The sequence below is a fragment of the Tamandua tetradactyla genome, chromosome 25 (assembly GCF_023851605.1).
Source record: "Tamandua tetradactyla isolate mTamTet1 chromosome 25, mTamTet1.pri, whole genome shotgun sequence".
Taxonomy (NCBI): domain Eukaryota; kingdom Metazoa; phylum Chordata; class Mammalia; order Pilosa; family Myrmecophagidae; genus Tamandua; species Tamandua tetradactyla.
This window is the reverse complement of record NC_135351.1, coordinates 10053864-10075762: the sequence shown is the minus strand read 5'-3', so window position 1 is coordinate 10075762 and position 21899 is coordinate 10053864. Positions and strand designations below refer to the sequence as shown.

Sequence of the window (21899 nt, the reverse complement as noted above, 5' to 3'; positions counted from 1 at the left end):
AAACAGCCACAATAGTAAGAGTAGTATCAGAAAACCCCACAGGTTAAAATCACTCTACAACCCCATACCTTGACATTTTACAAGCTACTTTCAGTAGCAATGTTCTCAAAAGAGAAGGAATTGTCCCTAAATTCTGCTGACACTTTTTTTTTGGTGTATGTGTGTGTGTGTGTGTGTGTGTGTGTGTGTGTGTGAAATTGACTCCAAACTAAGCAATTGCATTAGAATCACCAAGACAGCCCTGAGGTGCTTGAGCCATCTGATGTGAATACCCCTTGTCAGAGCATAAGACCAAAGCAAATTCAAGAATCTGAAGATCTTGACCCCAAATTTGTACAGGATTGCAAAGTGTGGTTTTGCTTTTTGTTTGGTTGTGCTAGTTGTAGGATATTTTGAAGGGCCTTTCAGCAAAATTACACTTTGTACTTTTAACTTTTGTAAAGTCAGAGAGGGCAGTTATTACAAAGGTTAATTAAATTTAACAGTATTTTAAAAGTCCAGTTGATTCCCCCCAATACCCCAATAATTCTCAAACAGATAGGTGCAAGCTTCAGTTTAAGTGGAAACTAAGGGCTTATTTATAGAAATCATTTAGGAATGCAACGGCTAAAAGAAGCACTTCTAGTATAAAGTACACAGTAAAAAAATTAATAAAGGGATAATTTCTTTCAATACTTGTGCTTTGACACAAGAGAAGCTTTTATTTTATCTCACTCCTCATTCCCAAACCTCTTCTACCTAGATTCTTTCCTATCAGCAAATGGCAATTCTATCCCTTCAGTTGCTCAGGACAAAAAACCTTAAAGTCATCCTTCCTCTTTCTGTCATACTCCTCATATATCCTCTTAGCATATCCAACAGTTCAATTTACCTTTGGGCTGCACCTAGAATTCCACTTCTCTCCACTTCCACTGTTACCATCCTAGACCAAGCCATCATCATCTCTCACTTGGATTACTACAATAAACATCCCTCTGGTCTTCTAACCTTGCTCCCTTGTCGGTTCTACACAGAGGCCACAGAGAGCCTCTTAAAACAGAAGTCAGTTCATATTCTTCTGCTCACATTGTCCAACAGCTCCCCATCTCACTGAAAGACCTAAAAGGTTTTATGCTACCTGAACTCATTAACTACTTCCTCTCTTAAATATGATGCTCCAGGCCCTGATTGTGGAACATATCAAGCACTTTTCTGTCTCAGGGATTTTGCACTTGCTGTTTACTCTGCCTGGAATGTTCTTTCCCTCTTAATATGCACATGGCTCACCTTCTTCAAGAATCTGCTCAAACCTCAATTTCTCAATGTGGTCTTCTGGAGAACCCTATTTAAAATAGCAAGCCCCAACCCCCCAGGCACACTTCTCTGCATTACTTCTCTCCAAAGAATTTATGGACTGTCAATACACTGTTTACTTATTGTAATGCCTATTAAGATGCAAACCACCTGAAGGCAGTAAATTTTTGTTTTGTTTACTGCTATATCCCCAGCACCTAAAATACTCAAGTATTTGATGAATGAATGAACATGTCAAATAGATCTAAAAAACCATACTGAAATGTGATATAGCTTGTGAACTGGGAAGTTCTAGCACAAAAGAATGTTACAGATGAAGAGTAAGTATATTACAAATGATCATCAATGGAGCAGATTTTCAGGAAATGACTACATTAACAGCTCATGGAGGTCTCTTATAAGTGAAGCTCCCTTTCATATAAACCGCAGTCTTATAATCAATTGATTTCAAGTGGGTCTTTGGGATGTACAAACAAAACAAAACCAATTTCCCCAAGTATGTTCAAAGTGCCTTCACACTTAAATAAAAGTTATGGATATCCACTAGATTAAAATATATATGGTGCTTAAAAACACATTATCTGTAGGAGGAAAAATATAAAAATAAAGATGTACAAAGTTCTTCATTAAAACAGTATCTTAAATAAACCTTCTATCAATACCAGACAAAGCCAGAAACTGGACCTAGTCAATAAAGCTTAAAGCTTTTTACATATTTACATGACAACACTTGAAATCAAGTCTTTGCAGACACTGTCATAATAACAATTTGGTTAGTATCAAAAGTGGTCATCCAGATGCAGCTCAAAGTTCAGGTAAAAAAGGAACTAATGGAAAATGACTGTACATAGTACAGTCATTATTCTATTTGCCTTTTTTCATTTTGGCTGTTTTCTCCTTTCTTTTTTTCACATGTTTAGGGATTTTGCTCTTTCTTTTCTCTCTCTGGGCTTCCTTGACCATCTTCTTCCTTTCCTGTAAAGATGCAAATTCACATATTTTATTATAATTAAATAAAAACAAATACACAAGAGGATAAAAAGGGAACGTAATAAGAAAAAATGAAAAAAAGTATGGCTTGGTGGTAAATGTGGGTTGAAAACGGTCTTTAATAGAAGTCTGAAGACAACCAAAAAGATAAACCCCAGAGGATGTTATCAAATGGCTTGCCACTACTTTTCTTTACCAGATTCTATTCTAACTGAATTAAAGTTTGGAAAGAATATGTTTCTAGTACCTAAAGAAAATGTACTAGTGAGCTAAATAAGCATGTCCCACAGAAGTCTCAGAACCCACACTGTGTAAGATTTAAAGTGTAACACTAAGATGAATGGAAGGATAATAGTTACACAGCAGTCAGACATCATTAGAATCAGCAGTGTCCCTTATTTCCATGGCCAGGGGTTGAACAAATACAGTGCGATTCTGGAAACATTTGGCTATAAATTTTCACTGAAAGTACTCTTCAGTATGTTACCATGGTCAACTTCAGCATCATTCTGGATTCAGATAAATAATAGCTTTTTTTAATCAATGTATGAATTTAATGTGCTTTCTCTTTATGCAGGGCTCAAAGAGCTCTCAACAGAAGCCAATTTCCAGATAAGTACCAAAAGGAAGGTTCATATCTGCCAGCTGAAACTAAGATTAGGGACACTTAAAATGTTTATAGCCATCATAATCTAGCTAGACATTGGAGTAAAGGTAAATTAGAGTGGTTGTGCTACCATGTGAAAGATAAGTTCTCAGCTAACCTTTTTATCAATTGCAGGGTCAGGGGTACATGTCTTGTAGCGAGCAGATCCCTGCCCTTCTGAGTCTGCGTCAGAGCACTCAGAGCTTCCAGCATCTTCTGAATCAGAATAAGTCTTCTCAACTTGATTTTCTAGGAGTGCAGGGACCTTCAAAATAGTAAACATTCATGTTATTCCAAACCAATTAGTTATCTTCAGATTTCAGTTTTGCCACACTTTGGAAATAACAGCCTATACTGAGCCATCAAAACCAAAGAATTAGCATTTATAAAAATGAAGATAGCATGACCTCATCGACATGGTGATGTAAGACATACCCTGGAAAAGACTCCCCTCAGAATCATTTAATAAAAGAACGAATCCCATTTGCTCAGATTTTTGGAGGATGATAGACACTGCAGAAGGACTCTACAAACACTGAATTGAAGAAAAAGAAAAAGAATCCACAAAAGCAGATAGGAAATTTCCATCCTGGATCTGCTGATCCCTACCCCTTAACTCAGTCCCATGCATCTTGGGAGTCTTGTAGAGGCAGTATGGAATGGGTCCCTCCTGCTGGAGACTACACACAGCAATTCACAGAAGCAAGATAAAACCACATGTATATCCAAGCACAAAGACCCAAGTCCACAGAGACCCAGGGCAGAACACAAACCTATAAGTAGTGCTGCACATAAAAGAGCCACTAGGGAGGGGAGGAAAAAGAGAAACAACAGTAGAACTGTTGACAAGAAGTGTATTTACTAAATCACCTAAACGCAAAACTACATCCTGGTGTGAGCCCCTTTTCTGGATTGAAACCATCTAGCTCCTCAAGACACCTAACAGGGAAAGAAACTGGAGGCAAAAAAACTCACAGGAGAAAAAAGAGAGGGAGTTAAACTGAACTGCTGTAAGACAGGAGGGTCGCAGAACTGCAAAGTCTAAGGAAAAGGGGGCACTGGATGAGGAGAGAGAATTTAAACAAACAGGAGCTGGGGAGAAAATTCTGCATAAAAACAAACAGAACAGATCAAGATTCCCAGACAAGGAACAGAGGAAATAAGCTTTGTCCTGGAAGTGAAACAATTGGACAAAAAGTGCAATCTTAAAAGCTGTGCCACATAACCAGGGAAAGAATCAGATGAAAAGCTGACAAAATCTGAACAGTTAAGTATAGGCTACTATAAGGTTTAGAATTAGTTGGACAAAGAGTTAAAGAAGAACCTTAAAGCAAAGTAACAATAAAACCCTAAACAAGAGGGAAAAACTGACCTTGTCCAAAGTTAACTCAGCAAGGTAATCAAATGCCCAGACATCAGTAAAAAATTACAAGTCATACTAAGAAACAAGAAGATATGGCTTGATCAGAGGAACAAATTAAAACTTCAGAGGAGGGCGGGCCGCGGTGGCTCAGCGGGCAAAGTGCTTGCCTGCTATGCCGGAGGACCTCGGTTCGATTCCCGGCCCCAGCCCATGTAACAAAAACGGAGAAACAGAATACAATAAAACAAGAAAATGTTTAAAAATGTTTCCCTTTCTTCCTTCCTTCCTTCCTTCTATCCTTCCTTCCTTCTCTCTGTCTTTCCTTTAAAAAAAAAAAAAAAAAAAAAAAAAAAAAAAAAAAACTTCAGAGGAGAGGCGGTATTTGGAACAACTAATTAAGAAGTTCAAATAAATCTATGACAAATCAAGGAAATGGAGGAAATGAGCTAAAGGATATTAAAAAGACAATGTATGAGCATAAAGATGAACTTGAAAGTCTAAAAACATAATAGCAACTAAAAGCAGCAAATATCTAGAAATGAACTTAACCAAGGATATAAAGGACCTGTATTCAGAAAACTATAAAATATCACTAAAAGAAATCAATGGAGACCTAAATAAATGGAAGGACATTGGTGTTCATGGATTGGAAAATTAAATACAATTAAGATATCCAAACTGATTTACAGATTCAATGCAACCACAATAAAAATTCTAACCGCTTATTTTGAAGAAATGGAAAAGCCAATCAAATCTACTTAGAAGGGCAAAGAACCCCAAAAAGACAAAAACATGTAAGAAGAATGAAGTTGGAGGACTCTTACTGCCTAACTTTAAACTGTATTACAAAGCTACAATGGTCAAAACAGCACGATCCCAGCATAAAGACAGACATTTTGATCAATGAAATTGAATTCAGGGTTCCAAAATAGACCTGCATGTTTACGGTCAACTGATTTTCAACAAGGCAGCCAAATTCACTCAACTGGAACAGAAAAATCTCTTAAAGAATTGGTGCTGGGAGAACTGGATATCTATATCCAAAAGAATGAAAGAGGACCCCTATCTCACATCCTAATCAAATATTAACTCAAAATGGATCAAAGATCTAAACTATAAGAGACAGGACAACAAAACTTCTGGAAGAAAAGGTAGGGAAGCATTGTCAAGATCTTGTGGTAGGGGAGGCTTCTTGTATTTGACACACAAAGAAGCAAGCCACAAAAGAAAAAACAGATAGATGGGATTTCCTCAATATGGAATACTTTTCTGCATCAAAGGACTCTGTCAAAAAGGTGAAAATGCAGCCTATTCAATAAGAGAAAATTTCTGGATACCACATAACTGATAAGGACCTAACATCCAGAATATATGAAGAAATCCTACAACTCAACAGTAAAAACACAATCCAATTAAAAAATGGGTAAGAGACTTGAATAGACACTTTTCCAGAAAAGAAGTACAAATGGCTAAAAAGCACTTGAAAAGATGTTCATAATTAGCTATTAGGAAAATGTAAATCAAAACTAAGAAACCATTTCACATCTATTAGAATCACCACTATTAAAAAAATACAGGGCAGACCATGGTGGCTCAGTAGGCAGAGTTCTTACCTGCCATACCAGAGACCCAGATTCAATTTCCGGTGCCTGCCCATGCGAAAAAAAAAAAACAAAACAAAATCGAAAACTACAACTGTTGAAGAGGATGTGGAGAAACAGGAACACCTACTCATTCCTGGTGTGAATGTAAAATGGTACAGCCTTTGCAAAACAGTTCGGTGTTTCTGAGAAGGCTATGTATAGAATCGCCATATGACCTGGCAATCCAGCCACTAGGTATATATATACTTGGGAGAACTAAAAGCAGGAATGCAGACAGACAGTTGCATACCGATGTTCACAGCAACATTATTCACAATTGCCAAAAGTTAAAATCAACACAAGCATACATCAACAGAGGAACAGACAAACAAAATGTGGTATATACATACGACTGGAATATTATTCAGTAGTAAGAAGGAATGAAGGCTTAAAGCATGTGACAACATGGACGAACCTTGAGAATATTATGTTGAATGAAATAAGTCAGATGCAAAAGGACTAGGGTAAAGCAGACTAAAGGGTAAAGGATGATACTGACTAAACTTCAACCTCTGTGTGAGACCAAAGGAAGAGACATTTATTTGGTGCAAAATTTCTATTTTTGGTAGCACACTATCTAATCTAACTTGTATGGTCAGCTTATTCGAACACCGTAATTGCATGGAACCTAGAACAGGGAGTGAGATCTTGTTGGTTTGAACAGGTTGCTGGGATGCCCTATTACATCCCAGAGTAACCTGGGCAAAAGACTAAGAAGTATTTGCAAAGTCCCCTTGAGGAACTGGGGGAAAAGTGAATATATTAAACTTCCCCACCTGGAAAGAGGTGATATTCTTACAATCACTGGAGACTACCAATTTGATGGGCCAGTCCCTTGATCTTGGGGTCTGCCCTTATAAAACTTATTCCTGGGAAGGAGAACCTAAGCCTGCTTATGGGAAGGTGAACCTAAGCCTGCTTATGATTACGCCTAAGAGACACCCCCAAAAACCTCTTTTGTTGCTCAGATGTAGCCTCTCTCTCTAAGCCAATTCCACAGGTGAGCCCACTGTCCTCCTCAAGACTCCCAGGGGTGTAAATCTCCCTGGCTACCTGGGACATGACTCCTGGGGATGGTCTGGTCCAGGCATCATGGGATTGAGAAAGCCTTCTTCACCAAAAGGGGGAGGGGAATTGAAACAATATATAAAGTTACAGCAGCTGAGAGATTTCAAATAGACTGGAGAGGTCATTCTGGAGGTTATTCTTAGGCAGTCTATAGATATTTCTTTTCAGTTTTGGTGTATTGGAGTGGCTAGAGAAAAATACCTGAAACTGTTGAAGTGTAATCCAACGGCTTTGATTTGTGTGTTTTTTTTTGTTGTTGTTTTTGTGCATAGTCTGGGAATTGAACCCAATCTCTGACATGAAAGGCGAGCATTTAACCGCTGAACTACCCATGCACAAATAACTTTGATTCCTGAATATAAACTGAATAACTATAGAGTTTTTAAGGTGCGACCATGTGATTGTGAAAACCTTGTGGCTGATGCTCCCTTTATTCGGTGTATGGACAGATAAGGGGGAAAAAAAGACAAAAAAAATTAATAAATAATGGGGGAGGAGTAGGTTATGGGATGCTTTCAGTGTTCTTTGTCATTTTTATTTTTATGCTTATTTTTACACTGGGGCAGTAATGAAAATGTTCAGATTGTGATGACAACTGCACAGCTATATAATGATACTGTGAACCACTGATGGTACAATTTGGATGATCATATGGTATGTGAATACATATCTCAATAAAATTGCATTTTAAAAAACAAAAACAGAGTGGTATATAAGAAAAATGTACCTATCGCAAACTATGGACTATAGTTAATGGTACTATTTTAATACTCTTTCATCAACACTAACAAATGTGCTACACCATTGCTAAGGGTTACCAATGGGGGAGAATAAGTGGTATGGGATGTTTTGCTTTGTTTTGTGTTCTGAGTAATGAAAATATTCTAAAATTGAATGTGATGATGAATGGACAACTATGTGATGATAATGTGAACCACTGATTGTATACTTTAGAAGAATTGTATGGTATATAAATATATCTCAATGAACAGCTTTAAAAAAAAGAGGTATAATAGAAATTAAGGGGTAAAAGGCACAAAAAATGGAGATAAAAAAACATTAAACTTATATAACAGTAAATATGGACAGATAGAAGAAAGAATCAGCGAACTAGAAGACAGGATGAAATCATACAGTCAGAGCAGGTAAGAATGGAAAAAACTGAGCAATGTCTCAGTTTTGAATGACAGCATGAAGGATACAAACATACACTCCATGGGTGTTCCAGAAGAAGGCAAAGGGGCAGAAAGAATATATGGGGAAACAACAGTCTCAAATTTCCCAACGCTTATAGAATTCAAAACACAACTGCCCATTAAAAATAATATGAAATACTTACTCTTCATTTAATTCTAAAAATACTCGCCATTAAGAAAGTTTCTTTAAAAGGTATTACGGTTGGGTTCATGTATCAACTTGGCTAGGTGACAGAGCCCAGATGTCTGGTCAAGCAAGCACTGGCCTAACCGTTATTGTAAGGACATTTTGTGGCTGGTTAATAAACTAGAAGACTGGTATACTAAATCATCAGCATGTTGACTGCATCCACAGCTGATAACATTTGCAGCCAGCCAAGGGGAGTCTTCTGCAATTAGCGGTGCTTGATCTAATCAGCTGAAGGCTTTAAAGGAGAAGTCAGAAGAGAGAATCTTTTCTCTGCTTCAGCCAGTCAGTTTCTCCTGGGGGAGTCACTGAAAACCTCTGTTGGATCTATCAGCTTGCAGCCTACCCTACAGAATCTGGACTTGTACATCCCCAGAGCGGAGTGAGACACTTTTATAAAAGCTCATATTTGCAGATACCACCTATTGGTTCTGTTTCCCTAGAGCACCCTAATACAAGGAATTTTCACAAAAACGAACATTAATATATGCTCTTCATACCTTCTGAACTCCTGACAGATCTTTCTTCAGTCCAGTTACAGTTTGGTACAGAATCTTGTAAACAAAAAGGAGAAAAGGAAGAATCAACACAAAATTAGACAATGAATACACACCTTATAATATTAAGAACACTGTGGGCTAAAACATCCGTGACAAAAAGATATCTAAAATTGGTCTCACAGTAACACAGAAAGTTTGTATATTTAAGAGGGGTCGACAAACCATGGTCCACATGCCAAATCTAACCTACTACCTGGTTCTTATAGCCTACGGTCTGAAAGTGGTTTCTACAGATGAACATTTACAACTGATTTGATGACAGAGAACACTAACTATGAACTCTAGTTAAGTGAAATAATACTCTCCCCAATTGATTCCATTCTTTTCATTAGCAGACTTGTTATTACCAAAAAACTGCATTCAAATATTATTAAAATATTTTTAGTTTCATCAATAAAAATTTTGTGGAAATTTATTTTCTCTTTTTACATGAGGCCCTACATAACAGTTTCATTTTTTAACATGAGGAGGAACCGGCACTCAAACCCCGGTCTCCAGCATGGCAGGCAAGAACTCTGAATAGCTTCAGTTTTGCTTCATGGCCAGCAAAGCCTAAAATATTTACTATCTGACCTTTTAACAGAAAAGAAGTTTGCCTGCCCCTGTCCAGACTTCTATACAAATCTTCTCTTCTCTTTAATTTTAGTGTTAGACTCAAATGGTTCACTTCCTCTCACAAATACCAATGAATTCACTTCATATCCAAAGTTCACAGCAGACATGTTAATGCAAAGGGAACTTGCTATCTCACTAGATCAGAAGCCAAGGTTCAAGATCAGAAGAATTTATAAGGTCCTAAGAGGTTTGGGATGATCTCATTCTGTTGTAAACTCTCCTGCTAGGAAAAAACTGAGCTACTCACCTGGTCTTGCTGGGCATTCATGGCCAAGTCCTCTTCCTTCAGTTTCATCATCATCTCTATATCCCTCTCATAATTTTTTACTTCATTCAAAGTTCTAGGAATATATGCTCTCTTAAACACCTAAAGGATCCAAGGAAAAACAGAGTTTAGAATTTTGTTCACAATACTTCTCAAATTCACTTAGCACCCTCACCCCCACCTAGTCATGTGGAAATCTGTCATCCTCAAGACTGATTCTCAACCAAGCTGTCTATACAGGCTAGAGTCACATCTACTAGGGGGTGAGTACCAAACATAATTGGTTACTAGCAATGAAACACATCCCCCAGTCGTGCCTTACAGAGAAATACATTCTTACATGGCAACATCATACCATGTGTTCTAGTTTGCTAGCTATCAGAATGCAACACACCATTCTGTTAGTTCTTCAGAGGAAAGGTAGCTAACTTTCAACTGAGGTTCTTTCTTACGTGGGAAGGCACAGGGTGATCTCTGCTGGCCTTCTCTTCAGGCCTCTGGGTTCCAACAGCTTTCCCTGGGGTGATTTCTTTCTGCATCTCCAAAGACCTAGGCTGAGTTGCGAGGGCTGAGATGAGGTATGCTGAGCTGCTTGGGCTGTGCTACGTTAAGCTCTCTCATTTAAGGACCAGCCAATTAAATCAAACATCATTCACTGCAACAGGCACGCCTCCTAGCTGACTGCAGATATAATCAGCAACAGATAAGGTTCACATGCTATTGGATCATTCCTCAGCAACAGAACTAGGCACCGTCACCTAGCCAAGTTGACACCTGAATCTAACTACCACACCATGGTACTAGAGTGAAGAAGGCTGAGAACTGCTGATGAATGTGAGGTGCCTCATAACTCATCAACCACATTAATATCTGTGAGAATTTTTTTAAATACATTTTTAAAAGCCTACTATGGATCCTTTAAGATCCCTAGCATAAAATTATATCATTTTCATCAAAGAATAAACATTTAAAATCTAAAATGCTGATAAGATGAGCCAAGATGGTGGCTTAGTGAGGTGTGGGATTTACGTCGTCCTACAAAGCAGCTAGTAAATAGCCAGGAACAATACAGAACAGCTGCTGGGGCCACATCAGTGACCAGACACACAGGGTACACCAGTCTGGACAAGCTGGACAGCTGCAATCCCACCCAGAACAGTGAGTCCCCTAAGCCATGGTGGCCGGCGCCCCTCCCCCACAGGCTGTTTCCCAGAGGGGAAAGGAAAGGGACTTTACTAGCAGCAAGGGCTGAGTTCTATCAAGCTCCAATCTGTGGCATTAATTAACAAATTCTGACTACTAAATATAGGCCCCAGCTCAGCTGAACCTCGAGTAAAAGCTGAGGTTGCTGGTTTTTGCCCCAGTGCAGAGGGGACAGGGCTGAAAGCAAAAGAAAAAAAAACAGAGCTTGTTTTGGATTGGATAGCACAAAATACTTGAAAGGGTCTGGGCCCTGAAGGAAAGGACAGGGCACATAGGACCTAGAGATACACAGAGCAACGTACCAACTTAAGCTCTTGATTGGCAAACCGAAGGAGTGGGGTCCTGCTCTAAAAAGGAATATTTTTCTTCTCCTTTTTGTGGCTATGTTTCTATGGCTTGACTGCTCTTTGGATACAAATGCAAGGCTTCTCAGGCTCCAACTGGCCCAGACAAGGGCAGAATTAAGCTTGTCTGAGAGCTTGTCTGGAGGCTGTGCCTTCTCCTGGAGAGGGGTGGGGCCCAGCTCAGGTGGAATCCCTCCCTCAAGGAATTCAGACCCCAGGGTCTGGAAAACTGAAGCAATTAAAGCCAGCCTACAACCTCTCCTCTGACTCAACCACACCCCAGCAGGGAGAGTCTGCTGAAGTTAAAGGCCCCACATCACCTTATGCTGGTGGGACCCACAAGCAGACAAGCATCACCTACTGGGCAGGACAGGAAAAACAGAGGCTTCATAGGAAAATCTTTCAACCCGCTGAGTCCCATCCTCAGGAAAAACCGACACAGGTGACTCCTTCCTCCTAAGAGGAGGCCAGTTTGGCCTGGGAAAATCTGACTGGGGTCTATAATAGCTAAATAGACCCACCTAAGGAAACAAAAAGGCACCATAAAGGCAGAGCAAGACAAAAGACAACAAGAACTGAAAAATTCTGATCTGTTAAACAAAACCTAAGCTAGAGGTTCAGAATAAGCTGAACTGAATGTCAAAGAGTAGATGGACAACTAAGTCATTCAGCAAGAAAATCCTAGGTAAATAAAGTAAAAACAATTTCCAGAACAAATTAATTAAGAAATTAAATGCCTAGACACCAGCAAAAAATAACAAGACATAACTAGGAAAATTGAAGCTATGGCCCAGTGAAAGGAACAAACTAGTAATTCAAATGAGATACATGAGCTGAAAGAACTAATTTAGAATGTTTGAACAGACAAGGAAAACCTCACCAAAAATCAAATCAATGAACTGAGGGAGGATATAAAGGCAAGGAATCAAGAAAAAGAAATTGAAAAATCAAATCAAAGAATTCATGGGAATGAATGGCACAGTAGAAGAGATGGAAAAAATCAACAGAAACCTACAATGTTAGATTTCAAGAGGCAGAAGATAGGATGAGTGAACTGGAGGATGGGCCAACTGAAATCTGACAATAAAAAGAAAATATAGGGAAAAGAATGGAAAAATACAAGCAGGGATTAAGGGAACTGAATGACAACGCAAAGTGCATGAATATACTTGTTGTGGGTGTTCCAGAAGGAGAAGGGAAGTGAAAAGGAGGAGAAAAACTAATGGAGGAAATTATCACTGAAAATTTCCCAACTTTTATGAAAGACTTAAAATTACAGATCCAAGAAGTACAGCATTCCCCAAACAGAACTGATCCAAACAGAAGTACTTCAAGACATTTACTAATCAGAATGTCAAATGTCAAAAAGAGAGAGAGAATTTTGAAAGCAGCAAGAGAAAAGCAATCCATCACATACAAGGGAAGTCCATTAAGACTACGCATAGATTTCTCAGCAGAAACATGGAGGCAAGAAGACAGTGGTATGATATCTTTAAGATACTAAAAGAGAAAAACTACCAATCAAGAATTCTATATCCAGCAAAACTGTTCTTCAAAAATGAGAGGGAAATTAAAACATTTTCAGGTAAAAAAATCACTGAGAGAATTTGTGACCAAGAAAACAGCTCTGAGTGAGTGGAAAAGTATTCGCAAAGTCCCCTTCGGGGAATGGTGAGAACGGGGAGAAATTCAACTTCCCCAAGTTGAATTCTTGATATTCTCACAAGCGGTGTGGACAACCAAAGCTATTGGCTGAGCCCCCAGTCTTGGGGTTTGTTCATATGAAACTTAACCCCACAAAGGATAGGTCAAGCCTACTTAAAATTAGGCCTAAGAGTCACCCCCAAGAGAACCTCTTTTGTTGCTCAGATGTGGCCTGCCTCTCCAGCCAACACAACAAGCAAACTCACCACCCTCCCTGTCTACGTAGGATATGACTTCCAGGGGTGCAGACCTTCCTGGCAACGTGGGACAGAAATCCTAGAATGAGCTGAGACTCAGCATCAAGGGACTGAGAAAAACCCTACAAGGAGCTGAGACTCAGCCTCAAGGGATTGAGAAAACTTTCTCAACCAAAAGGGGGAAGAGGGAAATGAGACAAAGTGGTAATGGCGGAGAGATTCCAATCAGAGTCGAGAGGTTATCCTGGAGGTTATTCTTACGCATTAAGTAGACATCACCTTGTTATTCAAGATGTAATGGAGAGGCAGGAGGGAACTGCCTGAAAATATAGAACCGTGTTCCAGTAGCCATGTTTCTTGATGATGCCTGAATAATGATACAACTTTCACAATGTGACTTTGTGATTGTGAAAACCTTGTGTCTGATACTCCTTTTATCTACCTTGTCAACAGAAGAATAGAACATATGGAATAAAAATAAATAATAGGGGGAACAAATGTTAAAATAAATTTAGTTTGAAATTCTAGTGATCAATGAAAGGGAGGGGGGGTAAGGGGTATGGTATGTATAAATTTTTTTTCTGTTTTCACTTTATTTCTTTTCCTGAATAGATGCAAATGTTCCAAGAAATGATGATGATGATGATGAATATGTAACTATATGTGATGCTATTGTGAATTACTGATTAAATATGAGAGAACGGAATAATCAAAATAGGAATGTTTGCATTTGCTTTGTGTTTTTTGGTATTTAAAAAAATAAAACTAAAAAAAGAAATTAAAAAAACAAAAAAATTAATAAAGCCAATTAATTACAAAAAAAAAGAATGGCTCTGCAAGAAATACTAAAGGGAGCACTAGAGACAGATATGAAATGACAAGAGAGAGAGGTGTGGAAAAGAGTGTAGAAATGAAGACTATCAGTAAACATAAAAAAGAAGAAAAATTAGATATGACATATAAAATCCAAAAGGCAAAACTGTAGAAGAAAGTACTGCCCTTATGTTAATGGATTAAACTTCCCAATCAAAAGACCCAGACTGGCAGAATGCTGTCTACAGGAGACACACTTTAGACACAAGGATAAACCTAGGTTGAAAATGAAAGGTTGGGAAAAGATATTTCATGCAAACAACAATCAGAAAAGAGCTGGAGGAGCTATACTAATATCCAGCAAATTAGACTTCAAATGTAGAACAGTTAAAAGAGACAAAGAAGGACACTATGTATTAATAGAAGGAACAATTCAACAAGAAGACATAACAATCATAAATATTTATGTACCAAGCCCAAGTGCTCCAAAATACATGAGGCAAACACTGAAAAGAGAAACAGACATATCTACAATAATAGTTGGAGACTTCAATTCCCCACTCTCATCAATGGACAGAACATCTAGACGAAGGATCAATAAAGAAATAGAGAATTTGAATAATACAATAAATGAGCTAAACTTAATCGACATTCACAGAGCATTACACCCCACAACAGCAAGGTACACCTTTTTCTCAAGTGCTCATGGGTATTCTCAAGGATAGACCATATGCTGGGTCACAAAGCAAGTCTCAATAAATTTAAAAAGATTGAAATCATCAGAAAGACAGATGTTAAAGATTGAGATGGTATAATCTAGGAATGCCTAGAGTGTATAACAATAGTGAAATGTACAATGTACAAATTTTAAAAATGTTCTTGCATGAGGAAGAATAAAGGAATGTCAATATTGCAGGGTGCTGAAAATAGATGGTAATTAATATTTTCAAATGTCACCTTATGTGTGAGACTAAAGCAAAAAATGTTTGTTACAAAATTTATATTTTGACTAGAGCATTTCCTAATATAACTTATGTAGATAGTTTGATTGAACGTAATAAGTACTTGGAATCTCAGGTAGGACATGAGATTTTGTTGGTTTGTCCAGAGTGATGCCCTGATGAATCCCAGAGTGATTTGATCAGTAAGTGGAAAAGTGTTTGCAGGCCCCCTTCGGGGAATGGGGAGAGTGGGGAGAAATTCGGCTTCCCCAAGTCGAATTCTTGATATTCTCACAAGCAGTGTGGACAACCAAAGCTGCGGGCTGAGCCCCCAGTCTCGGGGTTTGTTCATGTGAGGCTTGACCCCACAGAGGATAGGTCAAGTCTACTTAAAATTTAGGCCTAAAAGTCACCCCCAGGAGAGCCTCTTTTGTTGCTCAGATGTGTGGCCTCTCCCTCCAGCCAACATGACGAGCAGTCTCACCACCCTCCCCCTCTCTGCATGGGACATGACTCCCAGCGGTGTGGACCTTCCTGGCAACATGGGACAGAGATCCTGGAATGAGCTGAGACTCAGCATCAAGGGACTGAGAAAAACCCTAGAATGAGCTGAGAATTAACATCAAGGGATTGAGAGAACCTTCTCGACCAAAAGGGGGAAGAGTGAAATGAGACTATCAAAAGATTGAACAATGATATAGCTTTCACAATGTGACTCTGTGAATGTGAAAACCTTGTGTCTGATGCTCCTTTTAGCTACTATATCAACAAAAGAGTAGAACATACGGAATAAAAATAAATAATAGGGGGAACAAATGTTAAAATAAATTCAGTTTGAAATGCTAGTGGTAAATGAAAGCGAGGGGTAGGGGGTATGGTATGTATAACTTTTTTTCTCTATTATCGTTTTATTTCTTTTTCTGTTGTCTTTTTATTTCTTTTTCTAAATCAATGTAAATGTTCTAAGAAATGATGAATATGCAACTATGTGATGATATTAAGAATCACTGATTATATACGTAGAACGGAATGATATTGTTTTGTTTGTTGTTATTTTTTTTAATTAATAAAGAAAAAAAGATTGAAATCATATAAAACACTTTCTCAGATCATAAAGGAAGGAAGATAGAAATTAGTAATAGGTAGCAGAGGGCCAGAAAATTCACAAATATATGGAGGCTCAACACACACTCTTTAAATAACTAGTGGATCAAGGAAGAAGTAACAAGGAAATCAGTAAATATCTTGAGGCAGATGAAAATAAAAACACAACTTATCAAAACTTAATGGGATGCAGCAAAGGCAGTGCTAAGAGGGAAATTCATCACCCTAAATGCCTGTATCAAAAAGAACAGTGAGCAAAAATGGAGGAATTAACTGTTCAGTAGGAAGAACTAGAGAAAGAACAGCAAATTAACTTCAAAGCAAGCAAAAGGAAAGAAATAATGAAGATTAGAGCAGAAATAAATGAAATTGAGAACATGAAAACAATCGAGAAAATAAACAAAACCAGAAGTTGGTTCTATGAGAAAATCAATAGGATTGATGGACGTTTAGCGAGGTTGAAAAAAACGAGAGAGGATGCAAATAAATAAAATCAGAAATGGAAGAGGAGACATAACCACTGACTCAGCAGAAATATAGGAGGTAATGAGAGGATACCATGAACAACTTTATGCTAATAAACTAGACAATGTAGATGAAATGGACAACTTCCTAGAAAGGCATAAACAACCAACACTGACCTAAGAAGAAGTAGATGGCCTCAATAAACCAATCACAAGTAAAGAAATTGAATTAGTCATTAAGAAGCTCCCAAAAAAGAAAAGTCCAGGACTAGATAGCTGCACATGTGAATTCTACCAAACATTCAAGAAAGAATTAGTACCACTTCTGCTCAAACTCTTCAAAAAAATTGAAGAGCGAAGGCTACCTAACTCATTCTATGAAGCCAACATCACCCTCATACCAAAGCCAGACAAAGACACTACAAGAAAATTACAGACCAATCTCTCAAATGAATATACATGCAAAAATTCTCAACAAAATTCTTGCAAATCAAATCCAGCAGCACAATAAAAGAATTATATAGCATGACCAAGTAGGATTCATCCCAGGTATGCAAAAATGTTTCAACATAAGAAAATCAATTAATGTAATACACCATATCAGCAAATTAAAGCAGAAAAACCACATGATCACCTCGATTGATGCAGAAAAGGCATCAGACAAAATTCAACATCCTTTCTTGTTGAAAACACTTCAAAGATAGGAACAGAAGGGAACTATTGATAAGGGAATATATGAAAAACCCACAGCTAACATCATCCTCAATGGGGAAAAACTGAAAACTTTCACCCTAAGGTGAGGAACAAGACAAGGATGTCCATTATTGCCACTGTTATTCAACATTGTGTTGGAAGTTTTAGCCAGAGCAATTAGACAAGAAAAAGAAATACAAGGCTTCCAAATTGGAAAGGAAGAAGTAAAACTCTCATTGTTTGCAGATGATAAGATACTATATGTCAAAAACCCAAAAAAATCCACAGCAAAACTACCAGAGCTAATAAGTACAGTAAAGTGTCAGGTTACAAGATCAACACTCAAAAATCTGCAGTGTTTCTCTTTTGTGCATCAAAGATCTTTGTCAAGAAAGTAAAAAGACAGACAGCCTACACAATGGGAGATATTTGGAAACAATGTATCAGATAAAGTTTTAGTATCCAGAATATATAAAGAGATTGTTCAGCTCAACAACAAAAAGACAGACAACCCAATTACAAAATGGGCAAAAGACATGAACAGATACTTATCAGAAGAGGAAATACAAATGGCCAAAAGGTACTCAGCTTCCCTGGCTATTAGGGAAATGCAAATCAAAACCACAATGAAATATGATCTCACACCGACCAGAATGGCCATTACCAATAAAACAGAAAACAACAAGTGCTGAAGAGGATGTGGAGAAAGAGGTACACTTATTCACTATTGGTGGGGAATGCCAAATGGTACAACTGCTGTGGAAGGCAGTTTCGTGGTTCCTCAGGAAGTTAAGTTTAGAACTGTCATATGATCTGGCAATACCATCGCTAGGTATCTACTCAGAGGACATGAGGGCAAGGACACAAACGGACATTTGCACACCAATGTTTATAGCAGCAATATTTACATCTGCTAAGAGATGGAAACAGCCCAAATGTCCATCAACAGACGAGTGGTTAAACAAGCTGTGGTATACATATACAATGGAATATTATGCAGAGGGTAAGACAGAATAATGTAACAACATGGATGGACCTTGAGGACATTATGCTCAGTGAGATTAGCCAGACACAAAAGGACAAACAGTGTATGGTCTCACTGATAAGAACTAACATTAGTGAATGAATCTGGAGAATTTCAGTTACGAACAGACACCATTAAGAGATAGAAATAGGGTAGATGTGGGGTAATTTGAGCTGAAGGGATACAGACTGTGCAAAAGGAATTATTGTAAAAATTCAGAAATGGATAGCACTATGCTAACTAACTGTAATACAATAATGTTAGTACACTGAATGAAACTGAATGTGAGAATGATAAAGGGAGGAGGGCTGGGGGCACAAATGAAATCAGAGGAGAGATAGACTATAAAGACTGAGATGGTACAATCTACAAATGCCTAGAGCATACAAGGATAGTGTGACTAAAAGCACAAATTTAAAAATGTTTTTGCGTGAGGAAGAACAAAGGAATGTCAATATTGCAGGGTGTTGAAAACAGATGGTAATTCATATATATTTTTTTTTTTTTCCAGTATACTCAGTCATTCAATCATTTTTTATTAACCACTGGCTGGGAGGAAGGGTTCTCAGCCACTATCTGAGACCCTTTAGGTAATTCATATTTTAAAACTTTAACTTTTGTGTGAGACTAAAGCAAAAAATGTTTATTTGGTACAAAATTATATTTTGACTAGTGCATCTCCTAATATAACTTATATGGACAGTTTAGTTTAACACCATAAGTACATGGACCCTTGAGTACGGCATGAGATTTTGTAGGTTTACCCAGAGTGATGCCCTGAAAAATCTCAGAGTGATCTGAACAGTGAATAAAAAAGTATTTGCAAAGTCCCCTTGGGAGAAGGGGGAGAAAGAGGGAAAATCAAACTTCCTCGCATGAGAATGCCTAATATTCTCGCAAGCAGTGAGGACAACAAAATCAATAGAACAAAAACTCAATTTTGGGGTTTGTTCATATGAAACATAACCCCACAAAGCACAAGTGAAGCCTACTTAAAATTAGGCCTAAGAGTCACCCCGAGAACCCTTTTTGTTATCTGATGTGGCCTATCTCTCAGCCAACATGGCAAGCAAACTCACTGCCCTCCCCCTCTCTATGTGGGACATGACTTCCAGGGGTGTAAACTTTCCTGGCAGCGTGGGACAGAAATCCTAGAATGAGCTGGGACTCATCAAGGGACTGAGAAAATCTTCTCGACTGAAAGGGGGAAGAGAGAAATGAGACAAAATAAAAGTGTCAGTGGCTGAGAGTTCGAGAGGTTATCCTGGAGGTTATTCATACACATTATACAGATAATCCCTTTTTAGTTTAAGGTGTATTAGAGAGGCTAGAGGGAAGTGCCTGAAACTGTAGAGTTGTGTTCCAGTAGCCATGTTTCTTTAAGATGACTGTATAATGATTCAGTCATTTTGACTGTGTGATTGTGAAAATCTTGTTCTGATGCTCCTTTTATCTATGGTATGGACAGATGAGTGAAAAACATGGATTAAAAATAAATAAGAAAGGTAGTGGTCAATGAGAAGGAGGGATATGGGGTATGGTATATATGAGTTTCTTTTTTCTTTTTATTTCTTTTTCTGGAGTGATGTAAATGTTCTGAGAAATGATCATGGTGATGAATACATAACCATGTGATGATATTGTGAGACATTAATTGCACACCAAGTAGTGAAGGTTTGTACTGTATGTTGCTTTTTATTAATAAATATTTTTTTAAAATCTAAAATGCTACTGGAATCAACATTTAAATCATTAAAAAATCTGCACTGGCAAACCGAACACAGACAAATCTTTTCCTTCTTGAATTAACAGGCCCTTTCAAACTTTCCTCCATCTAGGAACATGAGTGGAATGATGGAATGGGTTGGAAATTGTAAGATTTGGCTTTGTTAACTTGGTAATATATCAAGTCTCAAGGAAATATTGTCGTTGTCATTTTAAAAACAATGCTTATCAGCCATAAAAAAGAATGAAGTTCTGACATGTGATAACATGGATGAGTCTTGAAGACATCATGGTGAGTGAAATAATCCAGACACAAAAGAACAAATACATGATCTCACTAATATGAAAGAATTAGCACACAAACTAACAAAGTCAGAATCTGTAGTAAAGTATACCAGAGCTGGGTTTGGGGTACAGAATGGGGAGTTAATGCTTGAGTAGTACAGAGTTTCTATCTGGGTTGATAGAAAAGTTTTGGCAATAGATGGTGGTGATGGTGGTACAACAGTGTGAATGTAACAGCACTGAATTATGTGTGTGAGTCTAATTTAAAGGGGAAATTTTTGGTTGTATATATGTTACTGGTAAAAATTTTTTAAAGAAATATATAGGACTGTACAACACAGTGCACTTTATTGTAAACTACAGTTGGACTAAAATTAGTAATAATTTGGACTGAAGTTAGTAGTACAAATACAGTTAGCACAATTATAAAAATGTTTGTTCATAAATTATAACAAATATGCCACACTAATGGAAGGTTTTAATATAATAGGGTGGTAGTATATGGGAATTCTGTATATATATATATATATATATATTTTGTTTGTTTGTTTTGTTTTGGCATGTGCAGGCTCCAGGAACTGAACCCGGGTCTCCCGTGTTGCAGGCAAGAATTACACCACTGAGCTACCCTTGCACCACCTGAAATTTCTCTCTTTTTTTTTAAATATGCAGTGTCTGGGAATAGAACCAGGGTCTCCTGCATTGCAGGTGAGAACACTGCCACCGAGCTACCCTTGCACTGCGAATTTCGTATTTTATGCATTACTTTTCTGTAAACCTACAACTATAAAAATGCCTGGGATGGGGGAAGCTTATTTGGGAGATACAGATGGGAGAAAAACAAAACAAAACAAAACTGCTTAGCTATTAAAATCAAATCCACATCCTAAACAGTATTTTAAAAAGACCTCAAAGTATGACCTAAGGATATGACTAGATAATAAATCTTACCTCTTCATCCACATGATCTTGGCTGGACCTTTCTTCCTCAGTCCTTCGAGATGCTATTTCCATGGCCTTTGAAAGAAAACAAAAATTCTTGTCCTATATGCTCAACCTACAGATACTTTAATTTTCCAGCTTTAGCATAAATCTACCCTACTTTTTTCAGTACTGGCTCTTTACACTTCTAAAAGAGGGAGCTCAGTGACCTCTAGTGGTAGAGGGGAGCACTCCACCTCAAAACTCATCACCAAGGCTGCTACCCAACTCCGAAATAATGGAATAAATCCAAATCTGCTTCCTGGCCCAGGCGAAGAGCCTATCCCACACAAAGGAATGCCATTTTCACTAATTTTTACATGATTAGCAAAAGTATTTACTAAAGGAAAACAGACCAAAAAAATGAAAGAACCATTCCTTAATTCCACAGTAGTTAATGAATAGAATCAAAGAAAAGGCTGACTGCTCATTGATCTTGATTATCTAGCTGCTAGAGAACCAATACCAAAGGAAGCTGTCTGAGCAAATGTTTCAAACAGGGCAAAAACAAATGCCAAAGAGTCGTTTTGGCTTGTAGTTACTGTAAAACTGAAGAATGTTCTCTACTCTTGTTAGAGTATGTAGAAGGAAAGAA

General features: G+C 37.9%; 1 protein-coding gene across 8 annotated transcripts in view; it reads right to left on the bottom strand.

The window, feature by feature from the left end:
• The window catches only part of RIOK1 (RIO kinase 1), a 53320-nt gene that overhangs the window by 7072 nt on the left and 24349 nt on the right, over positions 1-21899 (bottom strand). For 7 of the 8 annotated variants that reach the window (XM_077144018.1, XM_077144010.1, XM_077144012.1 and 4 more), the window contains 5 exons: positions 21275-21340; positions 9809-9928; positions 8887-8940; positions 3048-3194; positions 2166-2268 (listed from right to left, as the gene is read on the bottom strand). In XM_077144018.1, the coding sequence (XP_077000133.1) occupies positions 2166-2268; positions 3048-3194; positions 8887-8940; positions 9809-9928; positions 21275-21340 (490 nt within the window). Of the gene's footprint in view, positions 1-165; positions 2269-3047; positions 3195-8886; positions 8941-9808; positions 9929-21274; positions 21341-21899 lie in introns of those variants that run through there. The other variant, XM_077144015.1, reaches the window with a different exon arrangement.